At 43.7% G+C, this 16949-nt stretch overlaps 1 protein-coding gene across 3 annotated transcripts in view; it reads right to left on the reverse strand.

The window, feature by feature from the left end:
* Positions 1–16949, reverse strand: part of USP4 (ubiquitin specific peptidase 4) — a 46114-nt gene that overhangs the window by 24922 nt on the left and 4243 nt on the right. For 2 of the 3 annotated variants that reach the window (XM_077777186.1, XM_077777188.1), the window contains exons 3-7: positions 12978–13108; positions 11702–11828; positions 10968–11113; positions 10793–10854; positions 751–891 (exon numbers count right to left, since the gene is read on the reverse strand). In XM_077777186.1, coding sequence (XP_077633312.1) covers positions 751–891; positions 10793–10854; positions 10968–11113; positions 11702–11828; positions 12978–13108 — 607 coding nt within the window. The remainder of the gene's footprint in view (positions 1–750; positions 892–10792; positions 10855–10967; positions 11114–11701; positions 11829–12977; positions 13109–16949) is intronic. The other variant, XM_077777187.1, reaches the window with a different exon arrangement.

Genomic DNA, 16949 nt, shown 5'->3' on the forward strand with positions numbered 1-16949 from the left:
AATAACCCCATGATACAAGTTCTTTCTACTCCCCTCGCCAGCCTCTAGCCATACTCCTTCACCCACCCCTGCCCTTGATTTGACATGATGGGAGGTTACTACCTGCTGCATCCTTAAGGGGAGAAATGCTATCTGAGTTCTCTCAGGCTTTTGGCAAATACTGTGTATCCCTCTAGAAGGCTAACTGCCATGTGACTTCAGGAAAGAACATGTGGTTGCCAAGATCAAAAGCTCACACTTGCCACCACCCACCAGGCCACACTCAGTCCTGACTGTGCCTGGGTGTTCATGCACACTCTCTTGCCTCACCCTCCTCCTCCACTCTACCTGTGCTGTCTGGCAGGCACTCCTGAGATGCTTGCACAAAGGATCACAGCCATCTAGAGGGGAAACAGGTAGGGCTCTCCCATAGCGGAGAACCATTCCCTTAGAGCTCTTCTGCCATATGGCCAACCCATCCCTTCACAGATGAAAGCAGTGACTCCCCAGGGCCACCAGTGACTCCCCAGGGCCACCAGTGACTTAGGCTGTGGGCAAAACACCAGCTCACAGAAGGACAAGCAATGTATGTAAGTGAGAACTAGGAGGTACACACTATGGTGGGTACGAAACAGAGCGAGAAACCACATACAGCATGTCCCCATGGGGAACCCCAATCCCATTATGCTTAGTGTAGCAGCAGAGCTCTCCAGATAGAGCCTGGGACAGGACTCAAAGGGAGGAAAGTGAAGTGAAAGGGCCTGCTCTTACCCCCTGCTGACACCGGAACTGTGCATCCCAGAGGTGTTAGTGCTATCACCATTTGCAATGGGAGAGGCAGACACTGAGGAATAGGGACTTGCTGATGATGTTGGAGAGGTAGGAAAATTTCTGCTAGGTGCAGTGCTTGATCTGGGAGAGAGAAGCAGAGACAATGCTACTGACTTTCTGCAAAAAGCAAGCACTACTGAATGCCTTAGGTTTCTTCTTAAGAAAGAAATGTTCTCCACATTCAATTATTTAAAATAAACTGCAAAAGGCCTACTTTCATACTACTTCAAGATAAATTTTATTTAAATGAGAGTCAAGAAATTAATTGGCTTTCCTGGTCTCATGCATCCACATGGTCACCCACTGAATCTCTCTGGAAGATAAACTAGAAAGTTGATACTTAGGGCATCCTGGTTTGATTTCTAATCATAAAAATCATAAGCTTCCCTGAACTTTAAGAGTTACCAGTGAAAGCATCAGAAAAATGGGAATAAGGGATAAATATCCCCAAAAATACCTGACCCAAAAGGAACAGCTGGCCTATATAAATATGTATATAAACATATATAAATAAATATGAACAGGAAAATGATCATTTGGTTTCACTACGCTATTCAAGGAGAATTGCTTTGCTTCCTCAAATTTACTAAATGTGAGTAACCTCTCTGTTTCAAAGGCTGGTCTAATATGTTTCAATGTTTTTCACAGAATCTTGTTTTAGATTTATACTAACTCTCAAAATAATTAATTCAAGGACTAACTTCCCCAAATATTAAATTGGTATGAGTTTTATCAATTTTCTACTAAAATCTGTATAAGAACATGTAGCCACATTGTTTTGAATATGGACAAATGTGATTTTCCTTCTAGGTTTGGGGCTATTTTTAGACTACAGAAAATGATTACGATATGCCCCAGCAAAGAGCCCAACCTCATGGGATCTGATCTCAACCACGTTCCCTGCAAGAAGAAAGTGAGACATGGCAGCAGAGATAAGAAGTGATCCTGTACCCACACCTGCAGTGCAGAGACTTCATGAAACTATCCAGGGGCTTAAAGGGGCCTCAGGAACTGAGTCCTGCTCTACACTCTGAGGTCACAGTGAGGGAGAGGGAAAGAAGGCTCCTCAGATCTCACCTTCCCATAGAGAAATGTACCTTCTCTAATCCTGAAGAGCATTTGCTTCACAGAGCCTCATCCTCATGCCGCAAAGAAGTCCAAGAACTCAGGTAGCTCATTAAATGAGAGTGGGCAGGGCCAAAGGCACTCTTTTCCACCAGATAAGTGACTTTAGCACATATCTGAAGTCTGTTCAATGTGATGCAGGTATTCCCAGCCTACTATGTAGGGTAGAAAGTCGCCACCCAAGGCTGGTCTAGCCGGGCATACTGTTATCTCAGGTCTGTTGACAGGTACTACAGGATAGTGAAATTCGAATTCTGATGTGCAGAATCTCACGGCATATAGTCTAACACTCCCCTTTTTAGTAACTATTCACTGGTAACTTATGCTATTTCTTTGAACTTAAAAGGGCAAAAATCCATAGAAGCCATAATCAAGACCTGTCAAGTTTTTAAACAGAACATTTCTGCTTGAAATGAAAGAAAACAAAGAAAAATTTTATTTGACATTTGTTTAAAATGTTCTAGAAATTACTGTCAGTAGTTTTCATAATAAATTCAGTTGGGAAAAAAATCCAGTGATGGATACATAAGGATTTCTTTCTATATGCTTGAAAATTTACAAATGACAAAGTTTTTCTTAAACTCCACCCTTGACAAACAAAAGCAAGACCTCTGAAGAGTGACTACCTGGGAACTGCCTGGGCACTTGTCACTTGTCATTAGGCAGCTTTAGAGTACAACTTGGGGGCACTGAAGGCTGGCAAATAGGCAACTGGTGGGAAACATGTGACTCTCAAGTGTGGGAAACATCTGACTCTCAAGTGTACATATTAGGTGAAGCAAGACTTCACTGGGTCCCATGCCACAAACACTCTGAAAACAGAGACTACAACTCCAAATAAGGATCCCTCTGCTCCTTTAAAAGATGCTGGCTAAGCCTCTGGTCTCCTAGTACCTTTCTGCTGAGATATTTCCTGCTCCTAGGCACATCCAGTCCTTACTAATCATGACTAGAACTTGCTTTGAACCCATGACTGAGGTCCTATAGCACACCCATGCCTGCCCTCCTTGCTTGACCATGCTCTGCATGCTTCTCAGTTGTTCTCCAGGCTAAGGGCTGCTCCAGGGATAAGCCCACCCTTTAGGAGTGACCTCAAATAGTCAGAGTCTAGCACCTGGTATTATCATTAAGGTGACAATGAACTCTTAGGCAGAATCCTAACTGCCTTCACAACAACCCAAGCTGTGCTCACCCCACACCAATGCTGTTAAACCTCATCTGTGTACACCCACATCTCCACTTCAGGAACACACTATCCTCTGCTAGTTCTGAGCAGGCAGCATTGAAAAGGAGCCATGGTGGAGAACTAATCAGGTCTCAGGCAAGTAAAGTCACAGGGAGTTAGAGAAAGAGAGAGAAGTAAGACCGGCTCTAAAGTTGATTCTATAGATATATTAAAAAAAAAAAAAAAAAAAGGATTAGGCCAATCAAGAACTTCCCCTGAGTGACACATTCACTTGATGTACTTTCCCATTCTCCCCATGTTAACTCCTATGTCCGCTTGACACACGATGTATTACTGAATATGGCTGGTCTGAGAGTTTTGATTAGTGAGTTTAACCCGTTTATAGCTTTTCTAATCACTATTCTAGCTGGTCTTAATTCAGCCTCCTTATCTCATGTTTTCTAATTACCAGATTTTTCAGTTGTTCCTTCTTTCCTCCTTTTTTTTTTTGGCCCTCAATTTCCCTTCTTAGGTATGGCAGTTTCCTAGTTGTCTCCTAGGGTTCTGTGATTTATAATAAAAAAATATATGTATTTTTAAAATGTTTATTTAATTTTGAGACAGAGAGAGAGAGAGACAGAATCTGAAGCAGGCTCCAGGCTCTGAGTTGTCAGCAGAGGCTGACATAGGGCTTGAACTCTGAATGACAAGATCATGACCTGAGCCAAAGTCAAACACTTAACCGACTGAGTTGCCCAGGTGCCCCCCATAAGAAATATATTTTCGTTCTTGTTCAAAATTCCTGGTACACAGCCCCTAAAACACTTGTAATTTCCTCAGTGATAAGAGCAATGGGAGCATCTTTTGTTGCATTTGTGGTTTGTTTGTTTTTTTGTCCTTGTTATCTGAAATAGCTTCAAGGTGATACAAGTGGAAGGAGTGTGTGGTTATTTCCAACAAACACCTTTCAACCATACCTCAGTTTCTGTTAATGACTTTTGGAAGATCACGAAGAATGAGGGCCAGTTGCCAGGAGATCTAACCATGTGATTAGAAGGTTGGAACTAACCATTGGGGAGGGAAGAAGGGCTGGCACTCTTGAGTTCAGTTACCAATGGCCAAATGATTTAATCAATCATGCCTACTTACTGAGACCTTTACAAAAATCCCTGAAGTATGAGAATTTTGGCGAGCTTCCAGGTTGGTAAACACACGGAGGTGCTAGCAGGATGGCACGCCTGAATAGGGCACAGCTGCCCTTCACCCTTTCCCTATGCCCACCTGGTACCTATTCTATCTCACTGTTCCCTGGTTATAGCCTTTTGTAACAAAATGGTCATCTAGTGAATAAACTGTTTTCCCGAATTCTGTGAACTATTCTAGCAAATTATCGAGCCCAAGGAGAGGTCATGGGAACCCATGATTTATAGCTGTTGACTCAAACACACGTAACAACTTGGACTTAGAACTGGGATCTAAAATGGGCCAGTCTGGGGCACCTGGGTGTCTCAGTCGGTTAAGCATCCGACTTCAGCTCAGGTCATGATCTCACAGTTCATGGGTTCAAGCCCCACCTCGGGCTCTGTGCTGACAGCTCAGCCTGTTTCAGATTCTGTGTCTGCCTCTCCCCTGCTCACACTTTGTCTCTCTCTGTCTCACTCTCAAAAATAAATAAAGATTTAAAAAATAATTAAAAAAATAAAATAAAATGGGCCAGTCTGGGGCGCCTGGGTGGCTCAGCCGGTTAAGTGTCCGACTTTGGCTCAGGTCACAATCTCATGGTTCATGTGTTCGAGTCCCGCATCAGGCTCTGTGCTGACAGCTCAGAGCCTGGGACCTATTTCGGATTCTGTGTCTCCCTCTCTCTCTGCCCCTCCCCCACTCATGCTCTATCTCTCTGTCTCAAAAAATAAATAAACTATAAAAAAATTTTTTCAACAGGCCAGTCTGATGAGACTGAGCCCTTAGCCTGTGGGATCTGATGCTACCTCCAAGTAGATAGTGGTGGCAGAATTGAGTGAAACTGCAGAACACCCAGCTGGTGTCACAGAACTGGATGGTGTAAGGAAAACCGACACACATTTGGTGGCCAGAAGTATTGGCAGAGTAGACAAGAAAAAGAGGGGTTTATTTTCCCCTTTTGCCTCCCAATAAGCTATTCTGTCCTTCTTCCTCAGTTTTTGAACCCCTATTTTTAGCTAGACACCTTGCAACCCTGCTAAACAGCATTTCCCAGCCTCCCTTAAAGCCAGGTATGGTCTTATAATTGGTAAAAGAGATGCAAAGGGATGTTTTAAGTGTGAATTCTGGGAGATTTCCTTAAAAGGAAGGGTTATGTCCCTCCTGCTTCCTCCTCCTTGCTACTTGAATACAGGTGTAACCACTGCAGCTCCGGTATCCTGGACCCACAGGGAATTACCTCTGAAGTAGAAGCTGCACACAGTAGGGCAACACAACAAAAAGGCTGGGTTTCTAATGATACCAGTGCTGGACTATCCATCTCAGAAATTCTTTTTCAAAAGACTTCAGCAGCTATCTTTCTTCACAAACTGATTGTCTAGTCATTCTTAATTGCCACTGAACCTTTCCTAATCAACATGGTGTATTTCAAAGATATATGTTCTATTTTTATATTTCTGGCAGTTACTCCATTAACTTATTAGGACCTGTAACTATTTTTATTTTTCCCATCAATCACTTAAACTTATAATTATCTACATTTCCCCACAAGAGAAAGAGTGGAGGATATTCCCATCTCTCTCTGCTTTTTATTGCCTCCATTTCCTCACTTGCCTTCCATGTGGGATTATCAAGAATTTACTTCTGGAATGCTTTTGCTATGGGTTGCTTTCTTAAATTTTTCTTCTTATTAAACTTTTTATCAAAGTATTACATAGAAGATGCATAAACCACCAAAGTAAAAAAAATCAAGAAACTGTCATCAAATGAACAAATCTATGTAACTAGTACCCTGACCCAGAAGCAGGACAGCACTAGACCCCAGGCGTCCTCTTCACGCTCCCGTCTGTCACAATTCTTCCCACAGGTAACCATTACCATGACCTTGAGCCCCCTAGATGAGTTTTGCCTGTTCTTAAACTTCCTATCAAGAGAATATAGTATGCCATGTTTTGTGTCTGGCTTCTCTCATCCAGCATTGTTCACGACACTCAATGTTGTTGGGGACCTCCAGAATGCCACTGTGTGACTATGCCTCAATTAACCTATCCACTCTATTTTGGTGGATGGACATCTGGGTTAACCCCAGTGAGTATGACAAGCAGTGCTGTTGTGAACATCTTTGAACTTATCTTTAAGTGAACATGAGATGTATTTCTGTTGGCAATATGCCTAGGAGTGGATCGCTGAGTTGTAGAAAATATACACAAAATTCCTCATTTAGTATGTGTTGCCAAGTCTTCTAAAATCACACCAATTTATATGGCCCGTCAGCAAGGTCCAACAATTTGGGGTGTTCCACACCTCAACACACTTGGTACTGTCCATCTTTTTCACTAAGCCATTCTGGTATGTGTGCAGAAGCACTGTGCTGTGGTTTTACTTTGCCATCTCTGGATGACTGCTGAGGTTAACACCTCTCCATAAGCTTGCAAGCCATCTGGATATCCTCTTTTATAAAGTAGCTGTTACAGATTTTTTGCCCCTTCTTCTAATGGAGTTGTCTAACTTTTTCTTATTGACTTGAAGGCATTACTTCCAACTTCTGGATACAATTTGTCAAATATATGTATTGCAGTTATCTTTTCTCACCCTGTGGCTAGCCTTTTTACTCTTTGATGAACAGAAGTTCTTAACTTAAAAGTTGCCCCCTTTATCCATTTTCTCCTCCATGGTTTGTGGCACTGTGTCTTCTCTCTTGTCTTGTGACAAAAATCTTTGCTTACTCCAAAATCACAAAGCCCTTGCTTTTCTGGCCAACAGAATACTTCCCTAGGTGTGTGCTCTCTCTCACATGTTAGAGATCTTACTGCAAGCGCCTGGGCTATAACAGTACTTCCTCCACACAGGAGCTCTGTGTGGAAAACCTTCCAAGGTCATCTATGCTAGAGAAAAAATTATTTCATCTTTACATTTAAGTAATAGTTTAGTAGGATATAAAATTCTGCTTTTAAAATTTTACTTCTGGGGCACCTGTGTGGCTCAGTTGATTAAGTATCCAACTTTTAATTTTGGCTCAGGTCATGATCTCACTGTGGGTTCGAGCCCCACATTGGGCTCTGTGCTGACAGTGCAGAGCCTGCTTGGGATATTCTCTCTCTCTGCCTTTGTCTCTCTCTCTCTCTCTCCCTCTACCCTACACCCTCTCTCCCCCAAAATAAATAAGCATTAAAAAATACATACACACACACACGTGTGTGTATTTTTTTAAGAAAGTTATTTTGACACTGACAAAGTATCTTTTAGATCTACTGTTACTACTGAGAAGTTTGATACTAATCTGCTTCTTATTCCTTTGTGACTTCTTTCAACAAATTTGGAATGTTCTCTACATCTTCATTGTTAAACTTTTACTCTAGTGTGCCTAGGCGTGGGCTTTCTTCCTTCCATCTGTCATGTTTAGCATTCTTTAAATTTCAGATCTTTACTCTTTTATGATCTCTGAGAAACTCTTGGTCATTTAATCTTCAAATATTTTCTTCCCCTTGCTCCAGTCATTTCCTCTCTGCTTCTGAGATATGAATACTGACATTTTGACCCCCATCCTATAGCATTTTGCTTTTCCTATCTTTCATCTCATCCCTCTTAATGCCTTCTAGAATTCTTCAACTTAACTCTTCAACTTGTTCATTCAGTCTTCAGCTACATCCATTCTCCTACTCAACTCATCTCCTGAATTCTTTGTTCCCAAGAATGCCCCCTTGTTCCTTTCATGTACCCACCTCCTCTTTTCCTTGATGGTATTCTTTATGCTTACTCCATCCACCTATGAAGCTGGGAACATTGAATTATGCTCCCACTAGCACAGGCTGTCAATCTGGCCATTTTCCTTTCATTGCGACTATACCAGTCAGCTTCTCATCATGGCTCCCTCTGAGCTGTTAACCGGGTGAGACCACACTACTCGTCCCCTTACCACACCTCCTCCAAGAAGCTCCTTAACTCCCCCAGAGGCACAGCTAGAATCCAGAGTCTACACTGTCAACGGGGCCTACCACCTTTCCCCTGAAACCTCCTGCCATCCCTCCTGGCACAAGCCACAAAAAACTCCTGTCGGTCTTCAACACAGCCTGCTTCTGCCTCAGAACTTCCACTGCTGCTGGCACCTCTGCCTCACAATGTAATTCTTTTTTTTTTTTTTTTACAAATAGTTTGTCAAATTAGTTTCCACATAACACTCAGTGCTCATCCCCACAAGTGTCCTCCTCCATGCCCATCCCCCCTCCCCCCCACATCCATCAGTCCTCAGTTTTTGTCAGCATTCAAGAGTCTCTCATGGTTTGCCTCTCTCCCTTTCCCCTACCATTTCCGCCCTTCTTCTCCCCCTTGTTCCTCCGTCAAGTTCCTCCTAATCCTCCTATACGTGCAAACATATGATATTTGTCCTTCTCTGCCTGACTTATTTCGCTCAGCATAACACCCTCAAGGTCCATCCATGTTGCTACACATGGCCAGATTTCATTGTTTCTCACTGCCATGTAGTATTCCATGGTATAGATAAACCACATCTTCTTGATCCATTCATCTGTTGATGGACACTTAGGCTCTTTCCATGTTTTAGCTTCACAATGTAATTCTTCATAAGGACTCCGCTCGCTGCTGATTCCTTCACCTCCTTCATGACCATGTTCAAATGGCACCTCTGTGGGGCCTGCCCATCATCCTATTTAAATCTGCCTCTTCCCAGGGCCTAGCACCTGCTGATATTCTTCCCTGGTTTCTTCCCCATGTGGATTTTTCTTGTCATTTTACTTCTCCTTGAGGATGGAGACTTTGTTTACTGCTGTATCCTCAGTATCTAGAACAGTATCTGGTGCCATTAGGGGAGTGGGGAAGGGAGTGTACCTCAGGAATCCCACTCTGGGCCCACTAGCCACTGGATACATTTTGCAGGGAGACTCTAACCTTTAGGCAAATACAAGAAGATACTGTTCTTTTCCAAAAGCTATCTCCCTTGACTGGAATCTGGGACCTCAGGGTGTAGAAAAGATGAGGAGAAGCAGCACTGGGAAGATAAAAAGGCAGAACTCAAACAGTCTCCCTTGACCAGTGCTTCGAGCCTCTTCTTGTCAATCCTACCTCACAGACTGGAATCCAACCACCTCTGTCTCCCCAGGGGTTCCTCACAGTTTTTATGTTATTTTCTCTCAGTTCTGTGGCATTTCCAGTTCCAAGAAGGGAGTCAGCAGCCTAGGCTAGCCTTCTGATTACCGTTGTCACAAATTACCAAAAATTTACTGGCTTCAAACAACACAGATTTATAAATAAACTGAATTTATATATTAAAAACACACACACACACAAAATGCAAATTTATTATCTTAACAATTCTGCAAGCCAGAAATCCAAAATGACTCTCACTGAGCTAAAAATCAAGAGCTGTGTTCTTTTGTGGAGGCTCTAGGGACTTCTAAAGGCTGCCCACATTCCATGGCCAGTGAAGTCTTTCTCCCATTTCATCACTGACTCTGCTTCTGTCTTCACATCTTCTCTGACTCTCCTCTCTCCCTCATCCATCCTGTGATTACACTGGGCCCATCCAGATAATCCAGGATAATCTCCCCATCTCAAGACCCTTAATCACATCTTAATCACTTTTGCCATGTAACCTAACATATTCAAAGGTTCTAGGGATTAGGATGTGGACATGGAGGGGGGCATTATTCTGCCACCACAGCCATTTTGTCATTTGTCAGGAAGTGGTGACCAGGGTTTCTCATACTGGAGTCTATGGCTAGGTTATCTGTAAAACCCTTGAGACTGTTGACAAAATGCTTGTCTTCTTGCGTGTTTCTCGAGAGAGAGTGGGTAGGTTTCATGATTCTCAAAGGAGCTCTGAGCCCATCACTATGAAATAGTCCCTGTCCAAGACCTGACTGAAGGAAGAGAGCAAAGACCAACACTGTCCCCATAACCATCAGACCACAAACACGATCCCCCCACCTCCTACCATAAGAAAAACTCATCAGTCCTTTCTCTCCCCTTCTAAGGACATGCACAATTCCACACCGCCCACAAACCTCTCCTGAGAGAGGTGCCTAGGGTCCCACTTTAGTGGCAGAATAATTCCCCAAGTAAGCAACAATAACTAGCAGGCCCATGGGTAAAAAGTGGGGTGGGATCAAGCTATTACCTTTAAGTCATACAAGATCCCATGCCTGAGCCTTCTTTCCCAGCCAAGCCTCTCACCACAAGTGGAGAAAATAAATGGCCTTGATAAAAACAAAGCCAACTCTTGGCAGAGAAGCATTCCCAGATCCAGAACGCTTCTCTTCCCTCTCTCATTCTCAACAAGAAGAGGCTCCCCTTCTTGTTCACACACCCTGACAGCTTTCCTCAGACAGCTGCCCAGCACGCTGCTCACCCAAGGCCAGGATTACACTCTGGATATGAAATGGAATGTTTCTTCATTTGACTCCAAAAAATCTGTCTTAGTAACAAGTAACTGCTTTAGGAAACAGTGTCTCTCTGACACCTGTGTGCCCAGCCACAAGGGAGAAAAAGTTCACTTACTTTGACTGCGAGGTCTGCCTCGGCCATGTGCCATCTTCATTTTGGGGCTCAATTACTAGCACCTGAGTGAAAGGGAAAACCGTATAAGGAATATGCAAAGCACCTCACTGCTGCTGCGCTCAGAACCAGAGATCTGGCAGAGCTGCCTGCTGGGGCATGGTCTGAGCCCTCCTACCTGACCCTGGTAAAGCCCCGCATCCTGGACAGTGTTGTCTAGCTTGCTCAGCTGCTCATAAGTGTTGCTCATGTATTTGTTCCACAGCCGTGTTTCACGCTCAGCAGGGATGTTGAACAGCTTCCGCATCTCCTTCTCGATGGTTGCTAGGGACAAGCAGAAAGATCACTCAAGGCTTTCACCAGATGCAAGGCTAAAGGCAGCCGTACCGGGCAAATGCTCATCCTCTTTCCTGTTCAGATGGTCACAGGGGGCTTCGGACCAAAAGTTCTGACTGACCTCAGCCCCTTGGTGACTCCTAAGGCCAAACATCTTCCACAGGTATCATCTTACACTCACACACCTAGAAACTTTCCCTATGCTCCTCTTTCTTTGAGAAGACATTTATATAGCACATCAGTAACACAGAAAGGTGAGAAAATTTCTCTCTAAAGTTAAGACCAAGGTGGCTTCATATACTAGCCCTGCCACTTTCTCACAGAGATTTTTTTAATAAGTTACTTTAACATCTTTGAATCTGCATTTCCTCATCTTTACCACCATATGTCAAATGGGCAGGGGCCATGCCCAGCGTTCTACAGAACGTGATTCTCAGGCTTGGCTCTCTACAAGAGAGCAGGCTCCCACATCAGGACTGGTAACTACAACCTGAGCCTACGTGGATAACAATTCTGAAGGCGGTGCCTGGCTTCCCTCCCATTAGCCACAATGCTCTGCACTCTCCCACTACTCACCAATTGTGTCTGCCTTGCTGAAATGGCAACTCAGCACATTGGTGGGGTCACTATTCTCACAGAGCTTCAGTTCCAGCAAATACACCTCTACCTTGCAGTGCTTGACAAATAGGCCATGCTCCACAACCTGCAAATAAGAGGCACAGGAGAAGGAGCAGGGGTTCCACACCAGTCTTGGAAACAACAGGTTTCATCAGTGGTAAAAGGCAGAATCCACACTTATCAGCTTCCCTAAGTGATTCGGGAATCAGAAGTACAGATTTTTAAAGCCACTGGCATCCGTCCTAGGAATTTAAAAATCTTTTTCCCACCCATGAGGAAAAGCATCCAGATGAAACAACACTGCAAAACAGGGAAGGCATTGTTCGTCTCTAAGTCAGGATCATGATGTCTCCTTTGCAGGTTTGTCAAACGAGAGATCTAGAGAATACAGTTAAATCCCTGTGGTAGCTGATCACTTGCCGTATGGCATTAGCAGACATCTGCAGGAGAGTGGCACGCCCCCAACTTTTTGATCTCTTAACCCGTCTTAGGGGCCCAGATTTCTAACTGGAGAAAGAAGTTAGTTCTGGCCCTGAACAGTGATCCTTAGAAGCATGGCCTCAGGACTGCAGTCCTTTCCTGCTCTAAGAAAGGGAACTACAAACCAGACAGAGTGAGACATTTACTCAATGCCTACGTATCAGCAGACATGTGGGCCCTTGTGATTTCCTGTTTCGTAGGACAAGCAAACAACTGTGGAAGTCAAGGTAGGCAGTCTTCTTGTGATTCCTATCTACCAGAGGGGTTAAGAATCTGGGTGTCTATACCATAGCCTGCTTTTCCTCAAGAGGCTATTCTTCTCTGGCTTATAAACACCTGCTTTTTGAGATATTAGACAGTGAACCAAAGACTCTTAAGCACAGAGAAAAAAGCAGTATCAGAAAAGTTTTAAGATAAACAGGAAGCAGCACACTACTGTAGGTCCCTATGACCCCAAGTCAACTTTCTCTCATACAGCCCTCCAGAAAGTGCTGTTATGGCATTGCTGGATACAACCCAAGCCACTAGGCAGCTCTGATATTTAGAGGCCACTCACTGTAATACCCCAAGTGAGAGCAGCCTCACTTCACCACTCACGATCACAATTCCCTAAAGGGAACCAGAAACAAGGTCTCAAACACCTCTATTTGACCACTTAGGTACATCTAATACCCTAGGAAACCAACACCAGTCAGTGTCCCCCAGGAAGCACTCGCAGACACTGACCAACAGCTATGACAATTCATGTACTCACTTTCCTGACAATGGGCTGCTGGCCTTCTACACAGCCATACCAGTTGAGTAATTTATTCCAGGCCTCAGTTGGGACCAATACATAGTCCAATTCATCAATTAAATGTTCTTTCAAGGTCTGACTCTCCGGATCTGAAAAAAGAAAACAGTTCATAACTCACTGCTCTTCTCCCAAGAAATGTTTGTTTTATAGGATTCTTATGTAATTTTCAGAAACAAGAGAATTATTTATAAGAACAGGTACAAAATTCCAAAATTCTGTCTCTGGACATAACACAGAGCAGACCTGAAAGCCATCTTTAGCCATGCTTTCAGAACATTTTATGATGAACATGTACTTCTTCTGTAACCGAATGGAGAAGAATAAAAGAGAAAACCTCCAATTTACATTTTCAAAGTGCTTCCAAAGTCCACAATTAAAACTGTTAATTATGACTATTTAATACAGCGTTCTTAGTGAACCTTAACTGAAGTCAAATGTCTTCTCCTCAGGGTGCCTGCGTGGCTCAGTTGGTTAACAGTCTGATTCTTGATTTTGGCTCAGGTCATGATCTCACAGTTCATGAGTTTGAGCCCCACTTCAGGCTGCATGCTGACACTGCAGAGCCTGCTTTGGACCCTCTCTCCCTTTTGCTCTGTTCCTCCCCTGCTTGCTTGTACACATGCGCTCTCTCTCTTTCTCAAAATAAATAAAATAAACCTTAAAAATATATACATCATCTCCTGATTTACTTAACAGTTTTTTAATGTTTGTTTTCTAGAAAGAGAGAGAGAGAGATTTTGAGTGGGTGAGGGGCAAAGGGGGAGAGAGAGTGACACAGAATCTGAAGCAGACTCCAGGCTCCAGCTGTAAGCACAGAGCCCCGAGGTCATGACCTGAGCCGAAGTCAGACGCTCAACCGACTGAGCCACCCAGACACCTCTTCTCCTGAAAAAGTTACTAAGAAAGCAACAATCACGTTATTGAAGTCAAATTTATTTTACCAAGAGTCATTTGGTATTCTTAGTTTTCAACAGTTCAAGTCAAAACCTAGCAAGACAACCCCCTATGGAGGAAGAACATATGTAACACTCCAACATGCTAAATGTCCACTTCACACCTACCACAGGCAGGCAACATGACCTGGAGTCAGAAGTGGAGGTTTGCGATCTGAAACCTACTTCCTCAGCTGAGGATCAAGGAACTGGATCAAGGGAAGACTGATCACCTCCCACCAAGGGAGCCTCTCTGTGCCCACCAACACCCACTCCTATGGTAGCACAAGCCACAAAATTGGGAAAGCAGACGTACCCACAATGGTGCAATTCATCTTTAACTCAAGGCAGATGAAGTTAAAAACTAAAACTAAAACCATAAGCAGCGTTTGCAAGGTGACCAGGGCTTCCCATCACCTACCCCCTCAACACCAGTTTATACCTTATCCCATCAGCTCTTCTGCCCTTCCTTAGAGCAAGTTTCAGACCTGATCCATGTCTGCCTTTTTCATTTCCAAGGAAATAGGAAAGGAATTAAAACAGCAGTGGAGGACAGGAATACCAAAAAGAGATGGATGAATGGACAAACATGATGTGGCACATACCTGTAACGGAATATTTTTCAACCTTTAAAAGGGAAGGAAATTCTGACCTCACTATGAGGATGGACCCAAGAATACTATACTAAATAAGGCAGTCACAGAAAAACAAATACTGAATGATTTCACTTAAATGAGGTATCCAGAGTAGCCAGATTCAGACACAGGAAGTAGAATGGTGGTTGCCAGGGGCTCAGAGGAAAGGAGGCTGGGAGTTACTGCTTAACTAGGTGTGGGGTTTTAGGTTTGCAAGGTGAAAAAGTTCTGGAGATTGGCTGCAAAACAATGTAAATATGCTTAATACCACTGAAATGTACACTTAAAAAAAGTTCAAGGTGATAAATTTTATGTCATGTGTATTTTACTAAAATTTAAAATAAAAGGTGGACACTTCTAATTGATGAGCCACCCACTTTCCACAGCAGCTCTGGCATGATTGTTAACAATGACAAACCAGGCCTTTTCTGTCAGGAACAGAAGGATGATGGAGCGCCTGGGGCGCTCAGTCAGTTAAGAGTCTGACTTCGGCTTAGGTCATGATCTCCCGTGGGTTTGAGGCCCGCATCGGGCTCTGTGCTGACAGCTAGCTCAGAGCCTGGAGCCTGTTTCAGATTCTGTATCTCCCTCTCTCTCTGACCTTCCCCGTTCATGCTGTCTGTCTCTCTCTCTCTATCAGAAGTAAATAAAATAAAAAATTTTAAGAAACAGAAGGATGATCCACTGGTATCAGTCTGCTTGAGACAAAAGCTTCCCCCCGACACTGACAACCTAAAAACAAACTTTTTTCTGATTTATAAATTAAATCTCACAGAAATTATTTGCTTATGGTCTTACTTGGGGGAGACACCCCTTCATCATTTCCAACACTAAGCACCATACAGATCTGGCCATCCATACTGTGCCTAGCAACAGCCAGAAACCTTTAAATGTGGGAAAAGAACATACAGCTTACAGCAGCAGCATCCCCAAGTACAGCATTTCCACAGGGCATTTTCCCCTGTAAGACTCATGATGATTTTCCCAAACATGTCATTCTTGGACACGACAGTACAAATGCAGTACACATAACTGGAATTTCGACTTCACTTAACTGGAAATTTCAAATTTCACTTAAAACTGGATCAGTCTAAAGGCATCATGCTCGGGGTGCCTGGGTGGCTCAGTCAGTTAAGTGTCCGACTTCGGCTCAGGTCATGATCTCAGGGTTTGTGGGTTTGAGCCCCGCATCAGGCTCTGTGCTGACAGCTAGCTCAGAGCCTGGAGTCTATCTTCAGATTCTGTGTCTCCCTCTCTCTCTGACCCTCCCCTGCTCGCGCTGTCTCTCTGACTCTCAAAAATAAATAAAAAACATAAAAAAAAATTTTTAAATAATAAAGAAACATAATAATAAAATAAAGGCATCATGCTCAAAAATCACACAGGGGTTTTGAATTGAGGATTCAGTCTCCAAATTTCTTCCAGAGAGTGGCAAATAAAGGTGGGAAAGGAGAGCACTGGTTGGCCTAAGCACAGGGATTCCAACTGGTAGACAGCAGGGGCAGAGGTGGAAATGAGAAAAGGGGTGCTCTGTAGACAACATAAACAAGGATATGCTGTACCCCATCCTTCCCCACTTCCAAGAGCTCCGTTCAGCCACTCATGACTCTAGGGAAAGGCAGCTCAACTGGACTGACAGGTGACTGAGAGCCTCGGAACTAAGGGGTGACCCTCGATCATGAGACAAGTCATTTCTGTACTGTCAATGTTCCAAGAAAGCAGGGTCTGAACAGAATGTACTTCTCACTTCCTAAGCACACAGCAAATGTTTCAAAGCCAAATGACATCAAATTGGGGGAACATGGAAAAAATGCCTTCCTTTAGCTGAAAAGCATCCAAAATGACTTCAGAGAGTCCCTCCAGCCCTAGGATTCTTATCACTAGTACTCTTAAAAGCATTAAGAAATCTTCTATTCACAGGGCACCTGGGTGGCTTAGTTGGCTGAGCATCCGACTTCAGCTCAGGTCATGATCTCCCCGTTCCCAAGTTTGAGCCCCATGTTGGGCTCTGTGTCCAGCTCAGAGCCTGGAGCCTGCTTTGGATTCTGTGTCTCCCTCTCTGTCTCTGTCCCTCCCGCACTCATGCTCTGACTCTCTCTCTCCCTCTCAAAAATAAATAAACATTAAAAAAAACCCAAAAACCTTATTCAAGAAAGAAAGGGGGAATGTCAAGGTGACTCAGTCGGTCACGCATCCTACTTTGAGCCCTGCACTGGGCTCTCTACTGTTAGTGCAGTCTGCTTTGTATCCTCTGTCCCCCTCTCAGTCTGTACAGCATGCAACCCCTGATCTCAGGGTCATGAGTCCAAGCCTCATGTTGGAGTTAGAGATTACTAGAAAAAAAATAAAATAAAAAAGGGGGG

This window comes from Crocuta crocuta, unplaced genomic scaffold, assembly GCF_008692635.1.
Source record: "Crocuta crocuta isolate KB4526 unplaced genomic scaffold, BGI_CrCroc_1.0 scaffold77, whole genome shotgun sequence".
Classification (NCBI taxonomy): Eukaryota; Metazoa; Chordata; class Mammalia; order Carnivora; family Hyaenidae; genus Crocuta; species Crocuta crocuta.